Genomic DNA, 26775 nt, shown 5'->3' with positions numbered 1-26775 from the left:
AGTGAGAACACCCACCACTACTAGCTAGCACTGCTGGATTTATATATTAAAACGGTCCTATTTTGCTGTCAAGAATTATCAAGACTGGTATATACATTTAGTTTGGTGGAATAAACCACAAATTTTTTTTTAATGGTGTATTATATAAAACTAAATCAGGCCCAATGGGAAAAACCTGGTTTAATGTATTTTTATTGACCAGAATATTACGTTTTTTTCTAACTACCATACTACCAGTTTGTCATAATTGTAACCTCTCTGCATCTGGTCATAATTCTGCCCACTATACTATGTGCTATATTATGAAGCCTACTGGTCATAGTTAAAGATACAATATTCAGAAATCGGTCCGCCATTTCCTGGTTGTTAAAATTCTAATAGTTAGCCTAATTTCAGTTTATGTGACAAAACAAGCAGTCATTGTGTAGAGAATCATTGTACCATCTTAACTGCTGTGAAATATGTTTTCCATAACCAAAAATATTGTATTTTTAGCTGTTTGAAAGTGGTGTACAAAAAGTAAAAGACACTAAACTGAAATGTAAGAACGGGAAGCATAGAAATAGCACACATAGAACAGATCTACCACTTCTTAGACTCTAAAACTCACTTGTCTATATGAATTTGGTCGGGTCGCCCTACAAGTTACATATTGCTGATTTAAGACCTCATCATAACCTGATAATGAAATGAAATCAAATGTTATTAGTCACATGCACCGAATACAACAGGTGTAGACCTTACAGTGAAATGCTTACTTTTGAGCCCCTAACCAACAATGCAGTTTAAAAAAAATGTGAATAAGAATAAGAAATAAAAAGTAACAAGTAATTAAAGAGCAGCAGTAAAATAGCAATAGTGATACTATATACAGGGGGGTACCGGTACCGAGTCAATGTGCGGGGGCACCAGTTAGTCAAGGTAATTGAGGTAATATGTACATGTAGGTAGAGTTATTAAAGTGACTATGCATTGATGATAACAACAGAAAGTAGCAGCGGTGTAAAGAGGGGGAGGGGCAATGCAAATAGACTGGGTAGCCATTTGATTAGATGTTCAGGAGTCTTATGGCTTGGGGGTAGAAGCAGCTCCGGTACAGGGGACTGAGCACACACCCCTGAGGGGCCTCTGTGTTGAGGATCAGCGTGGTGGATGTGTTGTTACCTACCCTTACCACCTGGGGGCGGCCCGTCAGGAAGTCCAGGATCCAGTTACAGAGGGAGGTGTTTAGTCCCAGGGTCCTTAGCTTATTAATGAGCTTTGAGGGCACTATGGTGTTGAACGCTGAGCTGTAGTCAATGAATAGCATTCTCACATTCTCACAGGTGTTCCTTTTGTCCAGGTGGGAAAGGGCCGTGTGGAGTGCAATAGAGATTGCATCATCTGTGGATCTGTTAGGGCGGTATGCAAATTGGAGTGGGTCTAGGGTTTCTGGGGAAATGGTGTTGATGTGAGCCATTACCAGCCTTTCAAAGCACTTCATGGCTACAGACGTGAGTGCTACGGGTCGGTAGTCATTTAGGCATGTTACCTTAGTGTTCTTGGGCACAGGGACTATGGTGATCTACAAAAAACATATTGGTATTACAGACTCGGACAGGGAGACGTTGAAAACGGTCAGTTGGTCAGCGCATGCTCGCAGTACACGACCTGGTAAACCGTCTGGCCCTGCGGCCTTGTGAATGTTGACCTGCTTAAAGGTCTTACTCGCATTTGCTGCGGAGAGCGTGATCACACAGTCTTCCGGAACAGCTGGTGCTCTCATGCGTGTTTCAGTGTTATTTGCCTCGAAGCGAGCATAGAAGTAGTTTAGCTCGTCTGGTAGGCTCGTGTCTCTGGGCAGCTCTCGGCTGTGCTTCCCTTTGTAGTCTGTAACGGTTTGCAAGACCTGCCACATCCGACGAGCGTCAGAGCCGGTGTAGTACGATTCGATCTAAGTCCTGTATTGACGCTTTGCCTGTTTGATGGTTCGTCGGAGGGCATAGCGGGATTTCTTATATGCTTCCTGGTTAGAGTCCCGCTGCTTGAAAGCGGCAGCTCTAGCCTTTAGCTCAGTGCAGATGTTACTTGTAATTGTTCTAAGAGTGTACTGTAAAAACTATTGCACAGGATATCGTTGGATATTGAAAACGTTGTTCATTACTTTTCTATTTGTTTACATAGTCACCACTTACAGTTAATCTGCAACATATTCTTACATTTAAAATAGATCAAGCAATGGTTAAAACATATATAAATCACAACTCTTCGCACATCTGCATACAGTAATTGTTTCATAATTCACTCACTCATAACTACATTCATAGAAAGAGAGACAGAGTATATAAAGGCCCCTTGTTTTATTTTATTAATGATTAATAAGAGTGGTGTGATGGGGTAGATCCTCATCAAGGACCTCTGACCACAGAAGGTGATCGGTAGCGTAGTGGCCCTCTTAAAGTGTGGTGTGATTGGTCAGATCTGCAGTGAAGAGAATCAGGGCATTACAACTTTATCAATTTGAGATTTGAAAGAAAACTAGAAAAGAACATTCCCGAAGAAGCTTTGTGGACTCAGCTGGCTAAAAGTTTTTCCATGGTACTAGTTGAAGAATTTTGTGGCAGTTATAGCTTCAAAAAAGAGCAACTGCTCATATAAATACTTTGCGTCCTTCTCCACCACGCCGGTCAGGGGAATATTTGAGGACTTTCCAGAGGTCCAGCAACACATCAACCTCCTGAGGTTTCTGGCTTTTCATGACACTTACTGTAAGAATAAAAAGAGAAGTACATAAATTCACTTTTGGCAAAAGGTGAACATGCAGGACACAGAACAATAACGCACAGTAAAATATCTTGAACAGTCAGAATCTACTAAAAGTGGTAGCAAAGGCATGTTTGCTCCTCTGTCCCTTCATATTGAAGTCGGACATAAACATTTTAAAGAAAAAGGATCTCAAAATTAGACAGTAGTTGGATAATGACAATGTTTTACTTTAAATGGTGAAGTTCTACTTAATCCTAATACATGTTATAATATTCAAACAACTTTTTATATACACACCGCTCCATAATCCTGAGGACATTGTTCCGGACAGAGGTTCCCCCAATTGAGGACAGCTTGGCAGTCTTACAAAAAGAAAGGTAAATGCAAAAATGTAAGTATGTGTAAAGAGGCAATAAAAATAATTATCTTGTTCAAAAGTGATATGTCTGTCATATAATTCCTGCTACAAACCTAGTTAAAAATGGGTGTAATTGACAAATCTGTTCCTCTTCTATGCAACTGCACATGTGTGTGAGTTTGGGTGAGTGACAGGGAGAATGAGCAAGAGAGAAATGGGATAAACTTTACATGAACTCACCAAGGGAGGTGTTTGTTGAATCAGGACACAAGGATTTTGCACTTGCTTTACAAACATATTATGAGAAGCGATGCTATTTCAATTGGATCCACTTACTGTAGTACACTACACTCTTAGAAAAAAGGTTTCAAAAAGGGTTATTCTACTGTCCCCATAGATAAAACCTTTTTGGTTCTTGGTAGAACCCTTTTGGGTTCCAAAAAGGGTTCTTCAAGGGGTTCTCCTATTGGACAGTCATTGAAACCTTTTAGGTTCTAGGTACCACCTTTTTTCTAAGAGTAGAAGATCAGGCAATCATGGGCAGCTGAATAGCATGTCTCTTGGGGAATCCAGTCTCAGTGAGATGCAGAGACAAAAAGTTCATGATCATCAGCATAGCTTGTGGTTGTGGTTGGAGTGTCCATCCTGAGATTGGAAGGTTGTGAGTTCAATCCCAGGCCGAGATTTAAAAAAGACTAAAAATGGGACCTGATGCTTCTCTGTCTGGTACTCAGCATTAAGGAGATGACTAGCGTCCTGTACAGGGGGTGTAGTTGTACATAAAGCTGCCTCACGCTACAGAAACAGGAGATAGGATCCTTCCCTATGAGCTGTTCCGGCTCGCACAAGCCTTGGCTACTTACTTACTTACATCCGCATAACTAGTACAAAGCTGGTTAGTAGGAATCAATACACATTGAAGATCAGGGTATCAAACAGAAAAAATGACATTTTGCACACAACTTGCTGTCAATTACTATGGATTTAGGGAGGGGTGGTTCTGTGCTCTCCTTTCCCTGGGATGTGACAGAATAGGTCACTAGTAACTGAGTGGGTGGCCAAGCACTGCTGTAGAGGCCATGCATCAAGTCATTGACATGTTTCAGGAACTTCCAGGAACGGAGAGAGAGAGACAGCAAAGCATAAGCTATTTACATTTATTAGTCAGCAGGCTGGAGAACATATATACTCCTTCCCTTTGTTCCCTACTCCATCATTCCATTCAAAAAAGCAGTTGAGAGGTGTAATGTTAGGTGTAACATTTGAATGAGTGTTGAGGAGGGATAGGCAAAATGTATTGTATTGTCAAATACAAAATACACAAAAATACAAGGATCTTTGATCAATCAAGAAAATCTTCACTTCCATATTGCAGGGTACATGTTTCAAGAATTAGGCTAGCTAACTGTCTCTCAAACTCGAACACACACACACACACACACACACATTGTAGAATAATAGGGAAGACATCAAAACTATGAAATAACACATATGGAATCATGTAGTAACCAAAAAAGTGTTAAAACATCATTGATTTTCACACTGAGAATCTGTCTTAAAATCATCGATTTATCTTACATCCTAAAAAGGTCTCATCCTAACACACATTTTCTCCAGCATGCCTCCTGCCTTTGCCCTAAGATTTAGTGCTTCTAGTCTGGTCACTGACTTCCTCAACTCTGACGTGGCTTGGGGGAGGATCAGGTCATTCCTTTGCAGGATGAGGCTAAGTGAGGATAGGACAAAAAAAACATGTTCCAGTCTGTGATAACTAAACAGTCCTGTAGTTTAGCATCTGCTTCATCTGACCACTTTTTTATAGACCGAGTCATTGGTGCTTCCTGCTTTAATTTTTGCTTGTAAGCAGGAATCAGGAGGATAGGGTTGTGGTCGGATTTACCAAATGGAGGGCGAGGGAGAGCTTTGTACGCGTTTCTATGTGGAGTACAGGGGATCTAGAATTTTTTTCTCTCTGGTTGCACATTTAACATGTTCATATAAATTTGGTAGAACTGATTTAAGTTTCCCTGCATTAAAGTCTCCGGCCACTAGGAGCGCCACCTCTGGGTGAGTGGTTTCCTGTTTGCCCATTTCCTTATACAGCTGACAGAGTGCGGTCTTAGTGCCAGCATCTGTCTGTGGTGGTAAATAAACAGCCAAGAAAAGTATAGCTGAAAACTCTTTAGGCAAGTAGTGTTTTGCGGGTACTATTTAATGGAGCTGCCAGTTGAGGACTTGTGAGTCATCTGTTTCTCAAACTAGACACTCTAATGTGCTTGTCCTCTTGCTCAGTTGTGCACCGGGGCCTCCCACTCCTCTTTCTATTCTGGTCAGAGCCAGTTTGCGCTGTTCTGTGAAGGGAGTAGAACACAGCGTTGTACGAGATCTTCAGTTTCTTAGCAATTTCTCGCATGGAATAGCCATCATTTCTCAGAACAAGAATAGACTGACGAATTTCAGAAGAAAGTTCTTTGTTTCTGGCCATTTTGAGCTTGTAATCGAACCCATAAAATGCTGATGCTCCCGATACTTAATTAGTCTAATGCAGGCCAGTTTTTAGCTGTGCTAACATACTTGCAAAAGGGTTTTCTATTGATCAATTAGCCTTTTAAAATGATAAACTTGGATTAGCTAACACAACGTGCCATTGGAACACAGGAGTGATGGTTGCTGATAATGTCCTTGAGTAGCCCAGCCAGAGTACGGACTTGAATCCGATTGAACATCTCTGGATAAAAAGCAATGCTCCCCATCCAACCTGACAGTGCTTAAGAGGATTTGCAGAGAAGAGTGGGAGAAACTCCCCAAATACAAGTGTGCCAAGCTTGTGGCGTCATACCCAAGAAGATTTGAGGCTGTAATCGCTGCCAAAGGTGCTTCAACAAAGTGCTGAGTAAAGGGTCTGAATACTTATGTAAATGTGATATTTCCTTTTTATAAATGTGCTTAAATTTAGCTTTGTCATTATGGGGTATTGTGTGTAGATTGATGACGGGGGGGAAACTATTTAATTCATTTTGCAATAAGGCTGTAGCTTAACAAAATGTATGGAAAAAGTCAAGGGGTCTGAATACTTTCCGAAAGTAGCTCGTTTCAGCTCGTTATTTATACCATGTCTTATTTTGAGGTGATTTTTTAATGATTTCATGCACTTTCAGGCACAGTGCATGCACTGCACCCGGGCCACCATAGGAGTCGCTAGTGTAATGGGACAAAGACGTCCCTGCCGGCCAAACCCTCCCCTAACACGGACGACGCTGGGCCAATTATGCACCGCCCCATGGGTCTCCCGGTCGCGGCATCAAAGCCTGGACGAACCCAGAATCTCCAGTGGCACAGCTAGCACTGCTATGCAGTGCCTTAGACCACTGCGTCCCTCGGGAGGCCGTGTCCAAACTTTTGACTGGTACTGTATGTACATGTTAAGTTGACTATTGTTTTTGACAATGTATGTTTTTGTTTGTCAAAAAAAAAGTAAAATAAAATATTATAAAATAAATAAATGTCTGCTTTACTACAGATTGCACAGAACATCTACATTTTAAACCCGGACTGCTCGGGGAAACTCAATGATAACTGGATAGAGGTCTTCAAGGACAAAACTTTGCTTCGACCGCCCAGAGAAAAGTAGGCCCAAAATCTTCTCTTCAAAGTTTTATTTTTTATTCACTAAACATTCTTCTTTCCAGATACGCAAGGGGACGTCGCTTTAAGACTTCTGCCAGTGGTATCACATCTGCTCCTGCAACGCCCTCTACTGCTCATCCTGCGTCTCCTTGACCTGCCGCCACTCTCCCAGTACTCTCTCCCTCTCTCGGTGTGTGTGTGTGTGTGTGTGTGTGTGTGTGTGTGTGTGTGTGTGTGTGTGTGTGTGTGTGTGTGTGTGTGTGTGTGTGTGTGTGTGTGTGTGTGTGTGTGTGTGTGTGTGTGTGTGTGTGCAGGGACAGGTGTGCTGGCGTCAGAACAGATCGCCACCAGCTGCAACCTGTTCCATAATCAAGAACTCTACAAATACTCAGCCCTGCCACTTCCACGCTGCCAGATCGTAATCTCTGCTCAGTCAGTCTACAGTTCTAGCCGTTTGTTACTATTTAGATCCTGTTATCCTGTTGTGCCTGTTTTCCTTGCCTGACGCTGTTTTCCTCTCCGCTACAGTTCTGCCCGCTCTGACTCACTCTGGTCCCTGTCTCCAGTCCCACGTCTCGTCATCCTGCTACTCTGGATAGGCATAGGGAGATTGATGGGGAAATTAGATGATGGCATTTTGTAAACCTTGAATGAAAGGAACAGCATTCCAGAATCTGTTATGCAAAACTGCACACTCCAAGACATTAGGAAGGTTTCTATCCAATTTGAGACAGATTTTTGTGCAAATATTCTAAAATCTGCATTAAAACAATATTGTGCATTTACCAGAGATGTGGACTCCAGTCACGTGACTTGGACTCGAGTACTACTCAGGTCGCAAATTTTGCGACTTGAGACTTGACTTGGCAAAAAGAAAAAGCGCTTGCCACTCAACTTCAGCATCAATGACTCGTGACTAACTTCCAGACGAGCTTCAATGCCATACAATGTCATTTACAATGTCATTTACAAAATAGCCTCCAACACTCTACTCAGCAAAATGGATGCAGTCTATCACAGTGTCATCCGTTTTGTCACCAAAGCCCCATATACTACCCACCACTGCGACCTGTATGCTCTCGTTGGCTGGCCCTCGCTTCGTATTCGTCGCCAAACCCACTGGCTCCAGGTCATCTATAAGTCTTTGCTAGGTAAAGCCCCGCCTTATCTCAGCTCACTGGTCACCATAGCAGCACCCAGCCGTAGCATGCGCTCCAGTAGGTATATTTCACTGGTCACCCCCAAAGCCAATTCCTGCTTTGGCCGCCTTTCCTTCCAGTTCTCTGCTGCCAATGACTGGAACGAATTGCAAAAATCACTGAAGCTGGAAACACTTATCTCCCTCACTAGCTTTAAGCACCAACTGTCGGAGCAGCTCACAGATTACTGCACCTGCACATAGCCCATCTATAATTTAGCCTGAACAACTACCGCTTCCCCTACTGTATTTATTTATTTATTTTGCTCCTTTGCACCACATTATTTCTATTTCTACTTTGCACACTCTTCCACTGCAAATCTACCATTCCAGTGTTTTACTTGCTATATTGTTTTTACCTCGCCACCATGTCCTTTTTTGCCTTTACCTCCCTTATCTCACCTCATTTGCTCACATTGTATATAGACTTATTTTTATACTGTATTATTGACTGTATGTTTTGTTTATTCCATGTGTAACTCTGTGTTGTTGTATGTGTCTAATTGCTATGCTCTATCTTGACCAGGTCGCAGTTGCAAATGAGAACTTGTACTAATTAACCTTCCTGGTTAAATAAAGGTGAAATAAAAATAAAACATATTTTTTAATGTATATTAAATAAATTACCAAATGTGTCTGACTTTATTGTAAACAGATAAGGTGTAATGTGACTAACATGACTTCACTTTAGATCATAATCCTTCGACCCAAAATGTCACCCTTTATAAAGCACATGTTTATGTCATATTCAACATTGTGGGTTATGCCACATTTGACATTGGTGATTGTCACACAGTCATGCCACATTCATGAACCCTTTATAAAGCTTGACATACAGTTAATTATACTTTAACACATTTTTGTAGTGCTTATGAAGGACGTATGAAGCGTTTATAAGCTGAACGTCATTTAAAGCTGGACCAAAACATTTATATTCTTGTACATTCTCTGAGGTGAGGTATGTTCTGAAGTGATGGCAATATCAATGATTTGAAGTTCAACATTGTATCTTGATTGTGTTTGTGTTGGAAAGGGAGGGGGTGGCATGGTACAGAAGGAGAAAATATGCAATCAAAATTTAAATTAGGATGACACTGAAAATAACCCAAGGATTACATAAATTACCCAGCTGCTGGGTCAAACCCCCAACCCAAGGCGCTGGGTTAGAAGCACACCCCAAACCCTCTGGGTTGAATTAATCCAATGCTGTGTTCTGCCAATATTGACCGAGCGCTGGGTTGTTGAAATTTCTCAAATTGGGTTATTTTTTACCCTGTATTTTTTAGATTAACAATAATTCAAAAAATTTGAATTGCCATATTAGGCATAACTCAATTTCAACCTTTTTAAGATGCCACAATATAAATAGTTTTCAGTGTCCTAGTTTTGTTTTTGTTTTTGTTTCAGTGCATGCATTCAACAAGCTTTGGACGAAGGATTTCCACAGGGCCGCCATCTCCAAAATTCACCCAAAAAGGCAATAGTTCTGAACTGGGTTTGACTTAGTTTTTGTTGTTTTAATTACTACAATTTTGTTAACTATCATTTAAACTTCCATTGGTTAATCTATGGCTCAGTTATCACTTGTGTAGCTGTCAGTTGTAACATTCTAAGGTCAAGATCCCCATAGTGTTCACATTTCTCCCATGTAAATGTTGTAGCTACATAAAAATATTAAATTAACAATTTATTTGGGAAATATCCAGTCTTTACTATTTTCTTCAATACCATGCTTTTGATTTCAAGTTGTATTGGATGTATTTTTTGATCTGTTAAAGACAATGAATACATGTTGTTTAGTATATTTACTAGATTTAGTATTTTTAGAGTTTTTCTCTGTAAAGTAAGGTTTATGTAGATACATTTCAATGTTTAACACACTAACCAAAAACCTGATCTAATTTCCATATTCATACTGAGTTTGTAGCAAACAGGTGAGAGCACCTAAGGGGTGTGGGCGTGGGAAAGGCCTGCTTATGACTTCATCTGGTGGCTAAACCACTCATTACAAGGTGTGGCTTCTCTCCTCAGAGACTTGACTGCAGCTGCACATCTTGTACAGCTGGCTGCAATTAGGGCAGCAGAACATGGGGAGGCGTTGCCATTCAGACAAGGGAGAGAGAGAGCCGTGAGGAGGACACGCCAAACCTCTGTCGCAAACATTGGACCAGTAAGCTCCCAATGCTGAAGGTTTGAGGCTTTCTCTCTGCCCTGGGGTGAAATATTATCTTCCCCAGTGTTTTAAGTTTACGTTCAGTTACTGCCATAAAGGGCCAGTTGTTGATTTTGAGAATTTGCCTTGTTTTTTGAGAGAACATTCTTTTGGAACATGAAGATTCCCCAAGCTATGTATGTTCGTTTATACAGTAACTATTATTCAACATTTCATCACCTGGGATTTGAACTCACAACCTCTTGGTTTATGGCATTCAGATATTCCTGCTACACCACCATGTCTTTGTCAGTTACCAGTTCATTTGACTATTCTTTCATCATTGATTTGATTGACGTATTTCAACAATTGAAGGGCTTTCTGTATAGTTGTCTAATGTTGGTGGGACATATTAACCTGTTTAATTATACTCCTGAATCACTACGATCAATAAAGGTTTTTCTTAAGTGTACTTTTAACAGAGCTGAGATTTACTTCAAAGGGCATTCACCCTATTGCTTACACCTATCAATTTCTTTTCAGATGCGCACAAGCGCCTAGGGAGGAGGGGTTAGAGTTTCTTCTGGACAGGGCCTGACTAGGTATTAAAAAATGTACACAAATGTTCTTGCAACTATTCCATGAAATGTGACTAGAACATTAATATATTCTTTTTTTGTGGAATGTTGATGGAATATTCTCATTACCTACAGAAAACTGGACACATCAATGCTCTTGCAATGTTGTCATTTAACGTGTCTAGAACATGATCTTATTTTCTGAGAACATAAGATAATGTTTACTCTGATAATGTTTAAGAACATCTTTAATCTGAGCCTAGAGGAAAGTTTTTGTCCTCAGGCCTGGAGGGAAGTCAAAGTAATACCCAAGATAGGTAAAGCGGCCTTTACTGGTTCTAACAGTAGACCTATCAGCTTGCTGCCAGCTCTTAGCAAACTGTTGGGAAAATGGTGTTTGACCAAGTACAATGTTATTTCTCTGTAAACAAATGAACAACATACTTTCAGCATGCCTATAGAGAAGGGCACTCAACAATTACTGCACTGACACAAATTATAATAATAAGAATGTGAGAGCTGTACTGTTAGATGTCATTGACCATAACCTGATGTTGAAAAAATGTGTGTGTTATGGCTTTTCAACCTCTGCCATATCGTGGATTCAGAGCTATCTATCTAATAGAACTCAAATGGTTTTATTTAATCGAAGCTTTTTTAATGTCAAACATGTAAATGTGGTGTACCGCAGGGCAGCTCTCTAGGCCCTCTACTCTGTTCTATTTTTACCAATGACCTGCCACTGGCATTAAACAAAGCATGTGTGTCCATGTATGCTGATGCTTCAACCATATACACATGAGCAACCACAGCTAATGAAGTCACTGAAAGCCTTAATAAAGAGTTGCAGTCTGTTTTGGAATGGGTGGCCAACAATAAACTGGTCCTGAACATCTCTAAAACTAAGAGCATTGTATTTGGTACAAATCATTCCCTAAGTTCTAGACCTCAGCTGAATCTGGTAATGAATGGTGTGGCTGTTGAACAAGTTGAGGAGACTACATTACTTAGCGTTACCTTAGATTGTAAACTGTCATGGTCAAAATATATAGATTGGTTGTAAAGATGGGGAGAGGTCTGTCCGTAATAAAGAGATGCTCTGCTTTTTTGACACCACATTCCAAAGTCCTGCAGGCTCTATTTTTTTCTTATCTTGATTATTGTCCAGTCGTGTGTTCGAGTGCTGCAAGAAAATACCTAGTTAAGCTGCAGCTGTTCCAGAACAGAGCGGGACGTCTTGCTCTTCATTGTAATCAGAGGGCTGATAAAAATTCTATGTATTCCAGTCCCTCTTGGTTAAGAGTTGAGAAAAAGAAACATTAATGTGTTGAAAATCCTAAATTGTTTGCATAGTCACTTACCCCACCAGGGATCTTTTCACAGTTCCCAGATCCAGAACGAATTCAAGAAAGCGTACAGTATTATATAGAGCCAGTATTGCATGGAACTCCGTTCAATCTCATATTGCTCAAAGTGAACAGCAAACCTGGTTTAAAAACAGATAAAGCAACACCTCACTCCACAACGCCTCTCCCCCACTTGACCTAGATAGTTTGTGTGTATGTATTGATATGTAGGCTACGTGTGCCTTTTGTATTTTTAAAAATGTATTTATGTAGTTCTGTCCTTGAGCTGTTGTCTATTAATGTTCTGTATTATGTCATGTTTCATGTTTTGTGTGGACCCCAGGAAGAGTAGCTGCTGCTTTTGCAACAGCTAATGGCGATCCTAATAAAATACCAAATACCAATACTACAATGCAGGTCATTTGGTTCTGCTATTAGATGAAGCACAGTGATGACACATGAAACGGTTGTATAAATAAACAAAATATCTGACTGTATTCCAATTTGAACTTTGCCGGCCTTTTAAATGGTTGAAAGCGCAGTGATTAACATTTGGGTGATCACATATTGGAAATTCAACTAACTTTTGGTTATCTTTTTGAGTGGGTGACTGAGTGTACAAAAGATTAGGAAAACCATCCTAATATTGAGTTGCACCCCCTTTTGGCCTCAGGACAGCCTCAATTCGTCGGGGCATGGACTATACAAGGTGTCGAAACGTTCCACAGGTTGCTACACAAGCCGGCTGGTAGTTCTATCGGTTTGGTTGCCAGAGAAGCGACTCAGTCGGTTCAGTCTTTTTGTTCTGTATCTATGGACGTGACCCAGTCGTTCGTTCAAAATGTTCCATTGCCATTATGGCTGGCAAGGTTCTTATTCTTATTAGCCAACTACGGCTAACTTACAGTCACATGCAGCCAGAATAACAGCAAAGTCAGCGGCCTTTGCATTTGTTTAAGCTTTTTTCTAGTGACATTTATTGGGATACATCCATAACAATGAGCTAATGAGGCACGATTTCGCCTGGCATAGAAAATGTGCTCACTCGTCAGGACAATGTTTTCAGAGGAGCTAGCCAACAACACAGCTAACATAATCACTTCAAACTGAAGCTGGAAAGACTGCAAACTATAGCTGCACTTCTTTCCGTTTGACCGTTTTCAATTGACATTTCTTTGTATATATCCATAAAAATGATGCCAGCTGATTCATGATTTTGACTGGCTGAGAAACACTGCCTGCATGTATGTCTAGTCCAGACACATTCATTACTATGGGACAGCTGGAGATCGAAATTTGAATATTGTTTTCAATTTTGGAGAGACAGACAACAAGGTTTATACAAATCTCTGCTGTTGAAAACTAAATGTTAGTCTAAAAGAAATGTGAGATAACATCTAGATGCTTTTAATAGTAAAGGTCAAGTTTATAAATTGCCTCACTGGGCTGATGAGATAGTGGATTGCGCAGTCAGATGGAACAGAGTAAATAGGCACTTTAAAGTCATAGATTTAGCCAGTGGTAACTTGTGGAATAGACACCAGTTGGAATGCTGCTTTAACCAATCAGCATTCAGGATTAGACCCACCCATTGTATAAACCATACCAAACCATCTTCGGTATAGTGTCGCCATAATATTTGAATTGAGGATGTGTGATCATAATCATAAAATTACACATTCAATCATTTCATCTAAACTGCCGCTCGCGCGTCAACGAGCGTCTGCATAGCCTCGCGCTAAAATATAACTTATGCCTTGATCACACCGATAGCGTTATTGTGCAAAATGGTACACAGCATCATCTGGGTATGTATGCAACAAAAGTTAAACATTCATCTTCTGCTACCATTTCTGTCAAGCTGTCTATGCATACAGTTTGACGCATACATTCAATAAATCCAACATATGCACCACACAGAATGCACTGCAACTGCCTTGGCAATGCAATGCTGCAAGACAAACGCAGCATTCCATTGGAAATGAATGTACTTCTGGTGTACCAAAATGCAAAGACAGTGTTGGTGTGATCTAGGTGTTATATTTTGACACATGATCGAGGCATTAGTTCTATTTTTGAAGCGTGATATGCTGCTAGTCCCGTCTCTCCCATCTCCTCATTGGTTTTTAGTTGCATATACCCACGTGGGTGATTGAAAGATTAACTGAGATCCACACTCCAGTCCAGTTGGTGGTGGTATGCACCTTAAAGTTGGTTGCCAACCGCCATATACAGTCCACAGAAGAAGACTGGAGAGATCAAGATAAAACATTTTTTTTTTCATAATAATTACTAGAAACTAACTAGGTTTCCCCTTTCATCTGTGGACTACTTGAGAACACACGATTTTGTGACTCAAAATGGGTCAAAATTCTACAAAGATCCAGGAAAAAGAACATTGTACATTTCAGTTAAAATAACAACCCAATGTTTATATCCCAGGTCAAATTAGCTAGCAACAGAAGGCTAGCTAGCTAAATGGCCATCAACGTTTCATGTGTTTCGACTTGTCCCCAAATTAATATAGTTGTCTCAGAGTTTGTTTTGATATTTCAACCTGCGTGTCCTGATCGCATCTGGTGTGGGGGGGACAAAATCAGCATGCGCACAATGGCGCACACGTGCGCGTGCCTGGTCTAGTCAGCATGTAAGAATAGGGCTCAAAATGGATGTTGATGATGAAAAAGATGATAACATATTGCAATGTACCAAGAGAGATATGGAGAAAGAGATGGAAAGAGATTGGGGCAACATGCTTCTCAACTTTCCTTTAGTACAATGCTGGATGTCACAAAATGTCCCTGTGTCATGCAGGGTTGGGGTGATGGGGTCAAGTCAGGAAGTACATTGAAATTTCCTTTTTTTTCCTCAGAGGAGCTTTGATTTCAGTTTACTTTCAGAATTGAAAAGGAATTGACTCCAACCCTGGTGTTGTGTAATATTTTGGTGCAAGGTTCAGCTCGTATACTCTTCATCTTCCAGTATTAATTGCACTGATTGGTTAGAGCGTTATCTGAGATTATATCACAATTAACATGACTGCTACTGAGTGTACAGCCATAAGAAGTAATTTACTCCCTCTTAATACCTTTTCATCTATGCTCTCTACCCTTCTCAATCTCTCTCCCTGTCTACATATAACTTTTGTGGAGAAACTCAACATAGAAAGATACAAAAATACCTGAGACAGTTTCATTTTCTATGTTTTATTTCGGACGTTCATTTGAGTCAGCACAGAGAACACTCACAAAGAGAAACACCAACATCCTTAACACATTCATGGGACCTGGGACATGTTCATTAGGCACGAAATGGAAGAAAATAGACAAACAGGGAGGGACTACCTGAACCTATTTCTCCAATAAGAAAGGATAATTTTTGTTTCCTGTTGCTAAATGTTTTTTAACCGTTGCATGCCCTAATGAACACAACCTTGTCCACAGTATAAAATTAGGAATTATATATTTTTTAAATTAGAATAGTAATTTAATAGGATCTCTATGGTCCACAGTCTCTCTCTATCGCTCTCTCTCTTTCTGAGCCTTCTCCCATCTAGTATGGACTGTGTTGATTTTTAAAGAGGGTTTGCAATGGAGGATCCACAGAGATTCGATCACAGTTGAATGGGACACATGTAGAGGAAAAGGGAGAAAATGACAAAAAGAAAACATTCAATTCCAACAACATATTCACTCACTCATATACACACACAGGCACAGGCACACACACACACACACACACTCAAATTGATGTGGAAAAGAACATATGAACAAAATTGTCTATTTAATGGGTATCAAGGAGAGAGAGCTGCATCCACACCAATTTTCTTCACTGAAGAAAGTACAGGCGCCACAGCACTGGCGACAGACAGACAGAAAGAGAGCTATGCAGTTACAACCATATTCCTCTCAGCACCGCCTGTCTTTCTCTTAGCCTCTACCTCCTTTCCTCCTACTCCACCACCTCCTTCCTCTCCGTACCAGGACATCCTGAACACATGCAGTGAGGATCCGCCCTCTGGATCACACATCACATGACATCGACGAAGAACTCACTGGGGTTGCCCATGGCCATGCGGAATGATTGTCGTGAGGCGGTGAGTTCGGGGGGCATGGAGGCTAGGTCTCGGCCCGGGGGCGACCCAAGGGGGGCCGTCATGGGGAGGGAGGGCGGCGGCTGGGCTGGCAGGCAGGGGGGTCCGTACACCAGGCTACCGCTGTGGGAATGGGTGCTGTGGACACTGTGGGCCAAGCTGATCAGGCTGTGCATGCTGTGTTCGTTAGGGGGCACCGCCACTGAGCGATCACTGGGAGCATTTTCCTTCCTCAGCTCTGATTCGCTGCCGCTCCCTGTGGACTTGGACTCGCCACCACCAGCACCACCGCCTGCCCCCCCAGCAGCCTCTTCCTTCTTACTGCCACTGCAGTTGGACCCGCTGCTACGACTCTCTGCAAAGGAGAGAGAGAAAGAGAGAAAGGTTGAGAGTATATGCATATCCTAGCTTCTGGGCCTGAGTAACAGGCAGTTTACTTTGGGCACGCTTTTCATCCGGACATGAAAATACTGCCCCCTACCCAAGAGAGGTTAAACATAAGAATGAGTGTGATTTTTTGTCACAACCCGGCTCGTGGGAAGTGACGAAGAGCTCTTATAGGACCAGGGCACAAATAATAATAATATAATAATAATAATAATAATGAATAATTGTGCTCTTTATTTAACCATCTTATATTTAAAACCGTATTTGTTCATCGAAAATTGTGAATAACTCACCACAGGTTAATGAGAAATCAAATCAAATTTTATTTGTCACATACACATGGTTAGCAGATGTTAATGCGAGTGTAGCAAAATGCTTGTGTTTCTAGTTCCGACAATGCAGTAATAACCAACGAGTAATCTAACCTAACAATTTCACAACAACTACCGTATACACACAAGTGTAAAGGAATGAAGAATATGTACATAAAAATATATGAATGAGTGATGGTACAGAACGGCATAGGCAAGATGCAGTAGATGGTATTGAGTACAGTATATACATATGAAATGAGTAATGTAGGGTATGTAAACATATAAAAGTGGCATCAGTCAATAAGGGTGTGCTCTGCAATGTTGGGTTGTATTGGAGAGAGTCTCAGTCTTAAATCATTTTCCACACACAGTCTGTGCCTGTAGTTAGTTTTAATGCTAGTGAGGACCGAGAATCCACTCTCACATAGGTACGTGGATGCACAGGGCATCAGTGTCTTAACAGCGCGAAAGCAAAGATCTTTGCCAAGGCAAAGATACTCTGAGCACAGCCCTATCCAAAAATCTAGCAGTGGCTTCTGAACCGCTTGTTGCAATTTCGATGAGGCTCTCCTGTTCAGATATCGGTAAGTGGACTGGAGCCAGGGTATGAAAGGGATAACGAATCCAGTTGTTTGTGTCATCTGTTTCATGAAGTACCTGCGTAATTGCGCACCCAACTCACTCAGGTGCTTCGCTACATAACATTTGACATTGTCCATAAGCTTGAGTTCATTTGCACACAAAAAATCATACAATGATGTAAAGACCTGTGTGTTGTCCTTGTTAATGCAGACAGAAAAGAGCTCCAACTTCTTAATCATAGCCTCAATTTTGTCCCGCACATTGAATATAGTTGCGGAGAGTCCCTGTAATCCTAGATTCAGATCATTCAGGCGAGAAAAAACATCACCCAGATAGGCCAGTCGTTTGAGAAACTCGTCATCATGCAAGCGGTCAGACAAGTGAAAATTACAGTCAGTAAAGAAAACTTTAAGCACGTCTCCCAATTTAAAAAAAAAATGTGTCAATACTTTGCCCCTTGATAACCAGTGCACTTCTGTATGTTGTAAAAGCGTTACATGGTCGCTGCCCATATCATTGCATAATGCAGAAAATACACAAGAGTTCAGGGGTCTTGCTTTAACAAAGTTAACAATTTTCACTGTAGTGTCCAAAACGTCTTCCAAGCTGTCAGGCATTCCTTTGGCAGTTTGAGTCTCTCGGTGGATGCTGCAGTGTGCCCAAGTGGCGTCGGGAGCAACTGCTTGAACGCGCGTTACCATTCCATGTCATGGCTTTAGCGCCATCAGTACAGATACCAACACATCTTGACCACCAAAGTCCATTTGATGTCACAAAGCTGTCCAGTACTTAAACAAGAGCCTCTCATGTTGTCCTGGTTTCCGGTGGTTTGCAGAAGAGGATGTCTTTCTTAATTGACCCCCCATAAACCTAACGGACATATACCAAGAGCTGTGACAGGCCCCCCATGTCTGTTGACTCATCCAGCTGTGACGCATATAATTCACTGGCTTGTATGTGAAGCAGTAATTGACATTTACATATATTTAAGACATTTACATATATGTAATTCATTAACAGGGGTCTGACTTTATCCTATGATACAAGGCATTTATGTATAGGTCATAAATTACAAAGGGATCTGACTTCATAGTAAGTACAGCATCCTATGATACAAGGCATCTATGTAATAAATTACAATGGGTCTGACTGGAAAAAAGTGCTCTTCACTGACGAATCACAGTTTTGTCTCACCAGGGGTGATGGTCGCATTTATCATCAAAGGAAGGAGCGTTACACCGAGGACTGTACTCTGGAGCGGGATCGATTTGGAGGTGGAGGGTCCGTCATGGTCTGGGGCGGTGTGTCACAGCATCATCGGACTGAGCTTGTCGTCATTGCAGGCAATCTCAACGCTGTGCATTACAGGGAAGACATCCTCTTCCCTCATGTGGTACCCTTCCTGCAGGCTCATCCTGACATGACCTCCCAGCATGACAATGCCACCAGCCATACTGCTCGTTCTGTGCGTGATTTCCTGCAAGACACGAATGTCAGTGTTCTGCCATGGCCAGTGAAGAGCCCGGATCTCAATCCCATTGACCATCAATCCCAATCCCAGAAATGTCCGGGAAACGGCAGGTGCCTTGGTGGAAGAGTGGGGTAAAATCTCACAGCAAGAACTGGCAAATCTGGTGAACTGCAGTACTTAATGCAGCTGGTGGCCACACCAGATACTGACTGTTACTTTTGATTTTCAGCCCCCCCCCCTTTGTTCAGGGAAACATTATTCCATCCCTGTTAGTCACATGTCTGTGGAACTTGTTCAGTTTATGTCTCAGTTGTTGAATCTTGTTATGTTCATACAAATATTTATCCATGTTAAGTTAGCTGAAAATAAACACAGTTGACAGTGAGAGGACGTTTCTTTTTTTGCTGAGTTTATATATATATATTTTTTTTTAAATTTTACTTAAAAAAAAAAAGTGAATCACCTTTTTATTTGGCGTATACCTGTCATAGAGGGATCTTTCTTCCCCTTTGTGTCTTTGGTCAAATGTCCGAGACTACTTTACATGCCAGCTGCAGACTGGTAAATGCTATGGTCTAGTGAGTTTCTTCTTCTTGTGTAGAGATTGAGAGTTTCACCATTTCAAATGTATGGACTACCATCTCACGTTTTCTGGTCTGTAGAGTTTAAACCATTTGTCACGTTCAGCCCATGCTGTACATTGGCTGGTCTCGTAGTGGTCTCAAGGTTGATTACTCAGGTTCAGGTTCCCGACCACTATACACACCATCATAAAAAAGTAGATCTGTAACAAAGAGATTTCAGTCTTCCCATACTGGAGAGCCAGAGGGAGAATTTCTGCAAACTATATATGACTGGCTGTTAAGTCATAAAACCGGCCCAACAACTGCCTCTCTCCTAACCTGTGGGAGAGAGGGTCTGACTATCTGTCAGCCACTGCCAGGTGATCTAGCACCTTTGATCCTCACCAAGGAGAGAGAGTCATGACACCGCTTGGAGTTTGCCAAAAGGCACCTAAAGACTCTCAGACCAGGAGACCTGGCACCATCCCTACGGTGAAGCATGGTGGTGGCAGAATCATGCTGTGGGGATGTTATTCAGCAGCAGGGACTGGGAGACTACTCAGGATTGAGAGAAAGATGAACGGAGCAAAGTACAGAGAGATCCTTGATGAAAACCTGCTTTGGACCGCAGACTAGGGTGAAGGTTCACCTTCTAATAGGACCCTAAGTACAAAGCCAAGAAAATGCAGGAGTGGCTTCGGGACAAGTCTCTGAATATCCTTGAGTGGCCCAGCCAGAGCATAGACTTGAACCCGATCGAACATCTCTGGAGAGACCTGAAAATAGCTGTGCAGCAAAGCTCACCATCCAACCTGACAAAGCTTGAGAGGATATGCAGAGAAAAATGGGAGACACTCCCAAATACAGGTGTGCCAAGCTTGTAGCGTCATACCCAAGAAGACTCAAGGCTGTAATCACTGCCAAAGGTGCTTCAACAAAGTACTGAGTAAAGGGTCTGAATACTTATGTAAATGTGATATTTCCGTTTTTTTTAATATTTTATACATTTGCAAAAAATCCTAAAAATCTGTTTTTCTTTGTCCTTATGGGGTATTGTGTGTAGATTGATAAGGAAAACAATTGAATCCATTTTAGAATAAGGCTGTAATGTAGCAAAATGTGGAAAAAGTCAAGCGGTCTGAATACTTTCCATATGCACTGTATGTCAGTCCAGTCATTTGGTTTGCCTTTCTGTGTGTATTTCTCTGTTAGTTTGCGTGTATGTGTAGCTGAGCATCTCACCTTCGCTGTGCTGGCTGTCTGCACTCCCCCCCCTTCCAGGTTGGCTTTGGGGAGGCTCGTGCAGAGGGTGTGGGTTGTAGGGCTGTGGGATGGGGTACTGGTAAGGGAAGGCCAGGGGCCAGGGGGCAGCCCCGGGGTGCGGCAGGGGAGCAAGGGTGTCTTGGTCGGACGCCCCGCTCGACCCATCGTGGTCTCCCAGTGAGAGGTAGGCCATATCTGAGAGAGAGGGGAGGAGAGGAGAGAAAATGGGAGGAAGGGAAGGGAGAGAGTGGAGGAGAATGGGAAGGAGTGGAAAGGGACAAACGTGTTAAAGAGGAAAGAGTAAAGGAGAGGTGAAGTCATAAAGAAAGCTATCTTGTGGAAGAGAAAGAGATAATAAGACTCACTGCCACAGAGGTCTCCGAAGATGGAGGGGTGAAGAGTCATAAAGAAAGCTATCTTGTGGAAGAGAAAGAGATAATAAGACTCACTGCCACAGAGGTCTACGAAGATGGAGAGGTGAAGAGTCATAAAGAAAGCTATCTTGTGGAAGAGAAAGAGATAATAAGACTCACTGCCACAGAGGTCTCCGAAGATGGAGAGGTGAAGTCATAAAGAAAGCTATCTTGTGAAAGACAAAGAGATAATAAGACTCACTGCCACAGAGGTCTCCGAAGATGGAGAGGTGAAGAGTCATAAAGAAAGCTATCTTGTGGAAGAGAAAGAGATAATAAGACTCATTGCCACAGAGGTCTCCGAAGATGGAGAGGTGAAGAGTCATAAAGAAAGCTATCTTGTGGAAGAGAAAGAGATAATAAGACTCACTGCCACAGAGGTCTCCGAAGATGGAGAGGTGAAGAGTCATAAAGAAAGCTATCTTGTGGAAGAGAAAGAGATAATAAGACTCACTGCCACAGAGGTCTCCGAAGATGGAGAGGTGAAGAGTCATAAAGAAAGCTATCTTGTGGAAGTGAAAGAGATAATAAGACTCACTGCCACAGAGGTCTCCGAAGATGGAGAGGTGAAGAGTCATAATGAAAGCTATCTTGTGGAAGAGAAAGAGATAATAAGACTCACTGCCACAGAGGTCTCCGAAGATGGAGGGGTGAAGAGTCATAAAGAAAGCTATCTTGTGGAAGAGAAAGAGATAATAAGACTCATTGCCACAGAGGTCTCCGAAGATGGAGAGGTGAAGAGTCATAAAGAAAGCTATCTTGTGGAAGAGAAAGAGATAATAAGACTCACTGCCACAGAGGTCTCCGAAGATGGAGAGGTGAAGAGTCATAAAGAAAGCTATCTTGTGGAAGAGAAAGAGATAATAAGACTCATTGCCACAGAGGTCTCCGAAGATGGAGGGGTGAAGAGTCATAAAGAAAGCTATCTTGTGGAAGAGAAAGAGATAATAAGACTCACTGCCACAGAGGTCTCCGAAAATGTAGTAGCATTGCTCGGAGAAGGTGATCTTGTTGACGGTGTGCCGGATATAGCCGGCCTTCAGCAGGTTGCTGGCATACTTCCTGGCCTCACGGCGGTCAGTGAAGCCCTCCACGTAATGGTAGAGCCAGTCCACCACGTCCGAGCCTGAGACGGAGACAGACAGACAGTTGGAGAGGGTGAGAGAGAGACCTTAACAAAAGTCCCTATGAAAGCGAGACAATACAGACAGAAGAGAGAGTGAAGGGAGCAGAGTAAAAGAGAGAAAGAATACCTATGAAGGCGGAGGGGATTGTGATCTTGAGCCACATCCTGTCTCGAACCTCCAGGCCAGACTCTGGATTGGCCATCGCTTTGGCGATTGCTGCCATGTCGCTGTGAATGGATAAATGAAAGTCATCGAGCCCTGGGAGGGAAAGAAGGAAAGAGAGCAACAGTCAGATAGCTGCAGTAGTGAAACAACCCAGCAGGCAAAACGGGTTGAAATGACATCCAAACAACATTATTTCAACCAGTTTCTGGTTGTAATAATAATTTCACCCAGTTTTGCCCACTGGGAAACACCAAGGGAGCCTTTCATTTATTCATTCAGCAGCAGTAGCAAGCGGGAAATGAAGCAAGCAGAAGTGGCTGTCGTGCAGCAACCCACTAGGCAAAATGTATTGACAAGATGGCAGGCTTTTCTGTCATCATGGTCAGGTTATACTGACTAAAATAGGACACCTTTTTATTTTTATAGACCAGAATTATACGTGTTTGCCTGGTTGTAATCTTGGACGTTGCTTCGACCAGAAAACAACCCAAATTATGTTATTTTCTACCAGTCTTGATGTCATCACAACCAGTTTTCGACCACAAACTTTTGTCATTAGGTTGTCCCATGCCAACTTTTGCCCGCTGGGGATGGTGGAGAGGGAAAGGGAGGGGTGACTTACGCTCAGTCTCAGGGATGGAGCTTGTGATGGAGGAGCTGGTGGAGGTGATGGTGGTCATAGAAGGGCTCATACCATACACTGGGTACGCCCCCGTCATTGCTGCGGTGTGGGACACCCAGGCAGCAGGGTCTATGGGACGGATCGGCTCACCTACACAGAAAAAGGGTTGTTTTGTCTCTGTGGAACATGGTAAAACACATTTACATCTATTTCCCCCCCATAAAAGCAAATTAAATGTCAAATCTAAGAGGAGAGGTCTAATTACGTGATACTGTGTGTGAGTACTCACTTCTCGGCAGTGTGAAGCATCCTCGAGGGTTAGGATCCCAGCACTTAGCCACAGTCAGAGTAATAGGGCTGTCAATAATTACACACAGCAGACACTCAATTTACACACAGTTTATACACACACACAGAAACCAGCAACAATGTGTGATCCTCAGCACGTATCAGCGTGTAGGATTCAGTGTGTGTGAGACTGCTCCTTACCCTGGCTTATGCACAATCTCCCTCAGTACTCTTACTGCATCATCATTACTCATGTTCTCAAAGTTAATGTCGTTCACCTGGAGAAGAGGGGATGAGAGACGGGGTGATGTAGAAAAGGGAGAGAAAGAAACCAGGAAATCCTACCAACCAAGTCCAATTAAAGACCCCAAAACCGTTCCTCCTATTCTCGCTTTCTTGCCACTTAAAAATACTTTAAAGCACGACTTAAGTCGTTTTTTGGGGGTATCTGTACATCACTATTTATATTTTTGTCATCTTTTACTTCACTACATTCCTAAAGAAAATAATGTACTTTTTACTTCATACGTTTTCCCTGACACCCAAAAGTACTCGTTAGAATTTGAATTCTTAGCAGGACAGGAAAACGGTACAATTCACACACTTCAAGAGAACATCCCTCCTCATCCCTACTGCCACTGATCTGGCGGACTCACTTAATTTGTAAATTATGTCTGAGTGCTGGAGTGTGCCCCTGGCAATCCGTAATTTAAAAAACAAGAAAGGAATGTGAAATTATACTACCGGTCAAAAGTTTTAGAACACCTACTCATTCAAGGGTTTTTCATTATTTTTACTATTTTCTACATTGTAGAATAATAGTGAAGACATCAAAACTATGAAATGACACATATGGAATCATGTAGTAACCAAAAAAGTGGTGAACAAATCCAAATATATTTTATATTTGAGATTCTTCAAATAGCCACCCTTTGCCTTGATGACGGCTTTGCACACTCTTGGCATTCTCTCAACCAGCTTCATGAGGAATGCACCTGGAATGCATTTCAATAAACAGGTGTGCCTTCTTAAAAGTTAATTTGTGGATTTTCTTTCCTTGTTAATGCATTTGAGTCAAGACAGCCCTATTTGGTAAAATACCAAGTCCATATTATGGCAAGAACAGCTCAAATAAGCAAAGAGAAATGACAGTTCATCATTACCTTAAGACATGAAGGTCAGTCAATATGAAACATTTCAAGAACTTTGAAAGTGCAGTCGCAAAAAACATCAAGCGCTATGTTGAAACTGGCTCTCATGAGGACCACCACAGGAATGGAAGACCCAGATTTACCTCTGCTGCAGGGAATAAGTTCATTAGATTTACCACCCTCAGAAATTACAGCCCAAATAAATGCTTCACAGAGTTCAAGTAACAGACACATCTCAACATCAACTGTTCAGAGGAGACTGCGTGAATCAGGCCTTCATGGTCGAATTGCTGCAAAGAAACCACTACTAAAGGACACCAATAAGAAGAAGAGAGTTGGGGGCTACTGAGTGGCGCAGTGGTCTAAGGCTGTGGCACTAGAGATTCTGGTTTCGAGTCCAGGCTCTGTCGCAGCCGGCCGCAACCAGGGGACCCATGGGGCGGTGCACAATTGGCCCAGCGTCATCTGGGTTAAGGGAGGGTTTGGCTGACAGTGATGTCCTTGTCCCATCGTGCACTTGCGACTCCTGTGCTGGCTGGGCGCAGATGCATGCTGAAACGGTCACCAGGTGCACAGTGTTTCCTCTGACACATTTGTGCGGCTGGCTTCCGGATTAAGTGGACATCGTGTCAAGACGCAGTGCGGCTCGGTTGGGTTGTGTTTCGGAGGACGCACGGCTCTCGACCTTCGCTTCTCCTGAGTCCATACGGGAGTTGCAGCGATGAGACAAGACTGTAACTACCAATTGGATACCACAAAATTGGGGAGAAAAAGTTCAAAGTGAAAAAAAAAATTAAAGACAAAAAAATAATAATAAGAGACTTGCTTTGGCCAAGAAACACGAGCAATAGACATTAGACCGGTGGAAATGTTTCCTTTGGTCTGCAGTTCAAATTGGATATTTTTTGTTCCAACCGCCGTGTCTTTGTGAGATGCGGTGTTGGTGAACGGATGATCTCCGCATGTGTATTTCCCACCATGAAGAATGGAGGAGGAGGTGTGATGGTGTGGGGGTGCTTTGCTAGTGACACTGTCTGTGATTTATTTAGAATTCAAGGCACACTTAACCAGCATGGCTACCACAGCATTCTGCAATGATACATCATCCCATGTGGTTTGGGCTTAGTGGGACTATCATTTGTTTTTCTGCATCAGATGACCTGGCCTCCACAATCCTCCGACCTCAAGCAAATTGAGATGGTTTGGGATGAGTCAGACTGCAGAGTGAAGGAAAAGCAGCCAACAAGTGCTCAGCATATGTAGGAACTCCTTCAAGACTGTTGGAAAATCATTCCAGGTGAAGCTGGTTGAGAGAATGCCAAGAGTGTGCAAAGCTGTCAACAAGAAAAAAAGGTGGCAATTTGAAGAATCTCAAATATAAAATATATTTGGATTTGTTTAACACTTTTTTGGTGACTACATGATTCCATATGTGTTACTTAAATATAATTTCAGCAATTACAGTAACATTTGATACATAAGTATATTTAAACCAAATACTTTTAGACTTATACTCAAGTAGACACTCAACAAACACCTGCAGCAGCATGTCTCCAGGCTCGATGCGTCCGTCGGCGGCCACCGCCCCTCCCTTCATGATAGAGCCGATGTAGATTCCTCCATCTCCTTTCTCGTTACTCTGACCCACAATACTGATGCCCAGGAAGTTATACTTCTCTGCATGAAGGGAGGAGGAGGAGAAGAGGAAGGAAGTGTAATGACAAGAGAAAGAAAGAGTGTTGAATAAAAAAAAGGATACCTTCCCTACAGATGTAAACCAATAGACAGAGTGAAGGATACATATGAATCCCTCTTTGAAAAGGGAGTCTTTGACCTCTGGGCTCGTATACACGAAACGTCTCAGAGAAGTTCTGATCTACCGGTTGAATCAACGTTGTTTCCACCTCATTTCAACCCCAAAAAACAATGTGATGGCGTTGAGGCAACGTGGAAAACTAATTGGATTTGCAAAAAGTAATCAACGTAAGTCATATTTTTTTCACCAAACTTTTAACCTAAATCCAATGACATGGTGAAATGTTTTGTTGATTTCAGGTGGACAACTCAACCAAATGTAAATCAAAATTAGATGTTGAACTGACTTCTGTGCCCAGTGGGTGGTCTCTGAATCTTTAAGTCAATCCATAAGTCGCCAATGATATATAAAATATCACATAGACGTAAAGTTATATACATTACACAGATATAGATGAACAGTACTACTCACCCATATTTAAAGTGACAGTGATGATGTTCAGTGACATGGTGGAATCTGTGACGCTACTGAAAGAGGACGACTGGACAGAAAGAGAGGGAGGAGTAGAGGAATGAT

General features: G+C 42.1%; 1 protein-coding gene across 1 annotated transcript in view; it reads right to left on the bottom strand.

The window, feature by feature from the left end:
* Window positions 1-15190: 15190 nt before the first annotated feature.
* The window catches only part of LOC120029025 (segment polarity protein dishevelled homolog DVL-3-like), a 50074-nt gene continuing 38489 nt past the window's right edge, over window positions 15191-26775 (bottom strand). Inside the window, exons 7-15 of the mRNA XM_038974310.1 lie at window positions 26671-26740; window positions 25981-26120; window positions 23494-23570; window positions 23294-23361; window positions 23005-23154; window positions 22344-22475; window positions 22049-22216; window positions 20657-20872; window positions 15191-16452 (exon numbers count right to left, since the gene is read on the bottom strand). Of these exons, the coding sequence (XP_038830238.1) occupies window positions 16034-16452; window positions 20657-20872; window positions 22049-22216; window positions 22344-22475; window positions 23005-23154; window positions 23294-23361; window positions 23494-23570; window positions 25981-26120; window positions 26671-26740 (1440 nt within the window). The 3' untranslated portion in view covers window positions 15191-16033. The remainder of the gene's footprint in view (window positions 16453-20656; window positions 20873-22048; window positions 22217-22343; window positions 22476-23004; window positions 23155-23293; window positions 23362-23493; window positions 23571-25980; window positions 26121-26670; window positions 26741-26775) is intronic.

This window comes from Salvelinus namaycush, chromosome 34, assembly GCF_016432855.1.
Source record: "Salvelinus namaycush isolate Seneca chromosome 34, SaNama_1.0, whole genome shotgun sequence".
In the NCBI taxonomy this organism is placed as follows: domain Eukaryota; kingdom Metazoa; phylum Chordata; class Actinopteri; order Salmoniformes; family Salmonidae; genus Salvelinus; species Salvelinus namaycush.
This window is presented reverse-complemented; position numbering and strand designations above follow the sequence as displayed.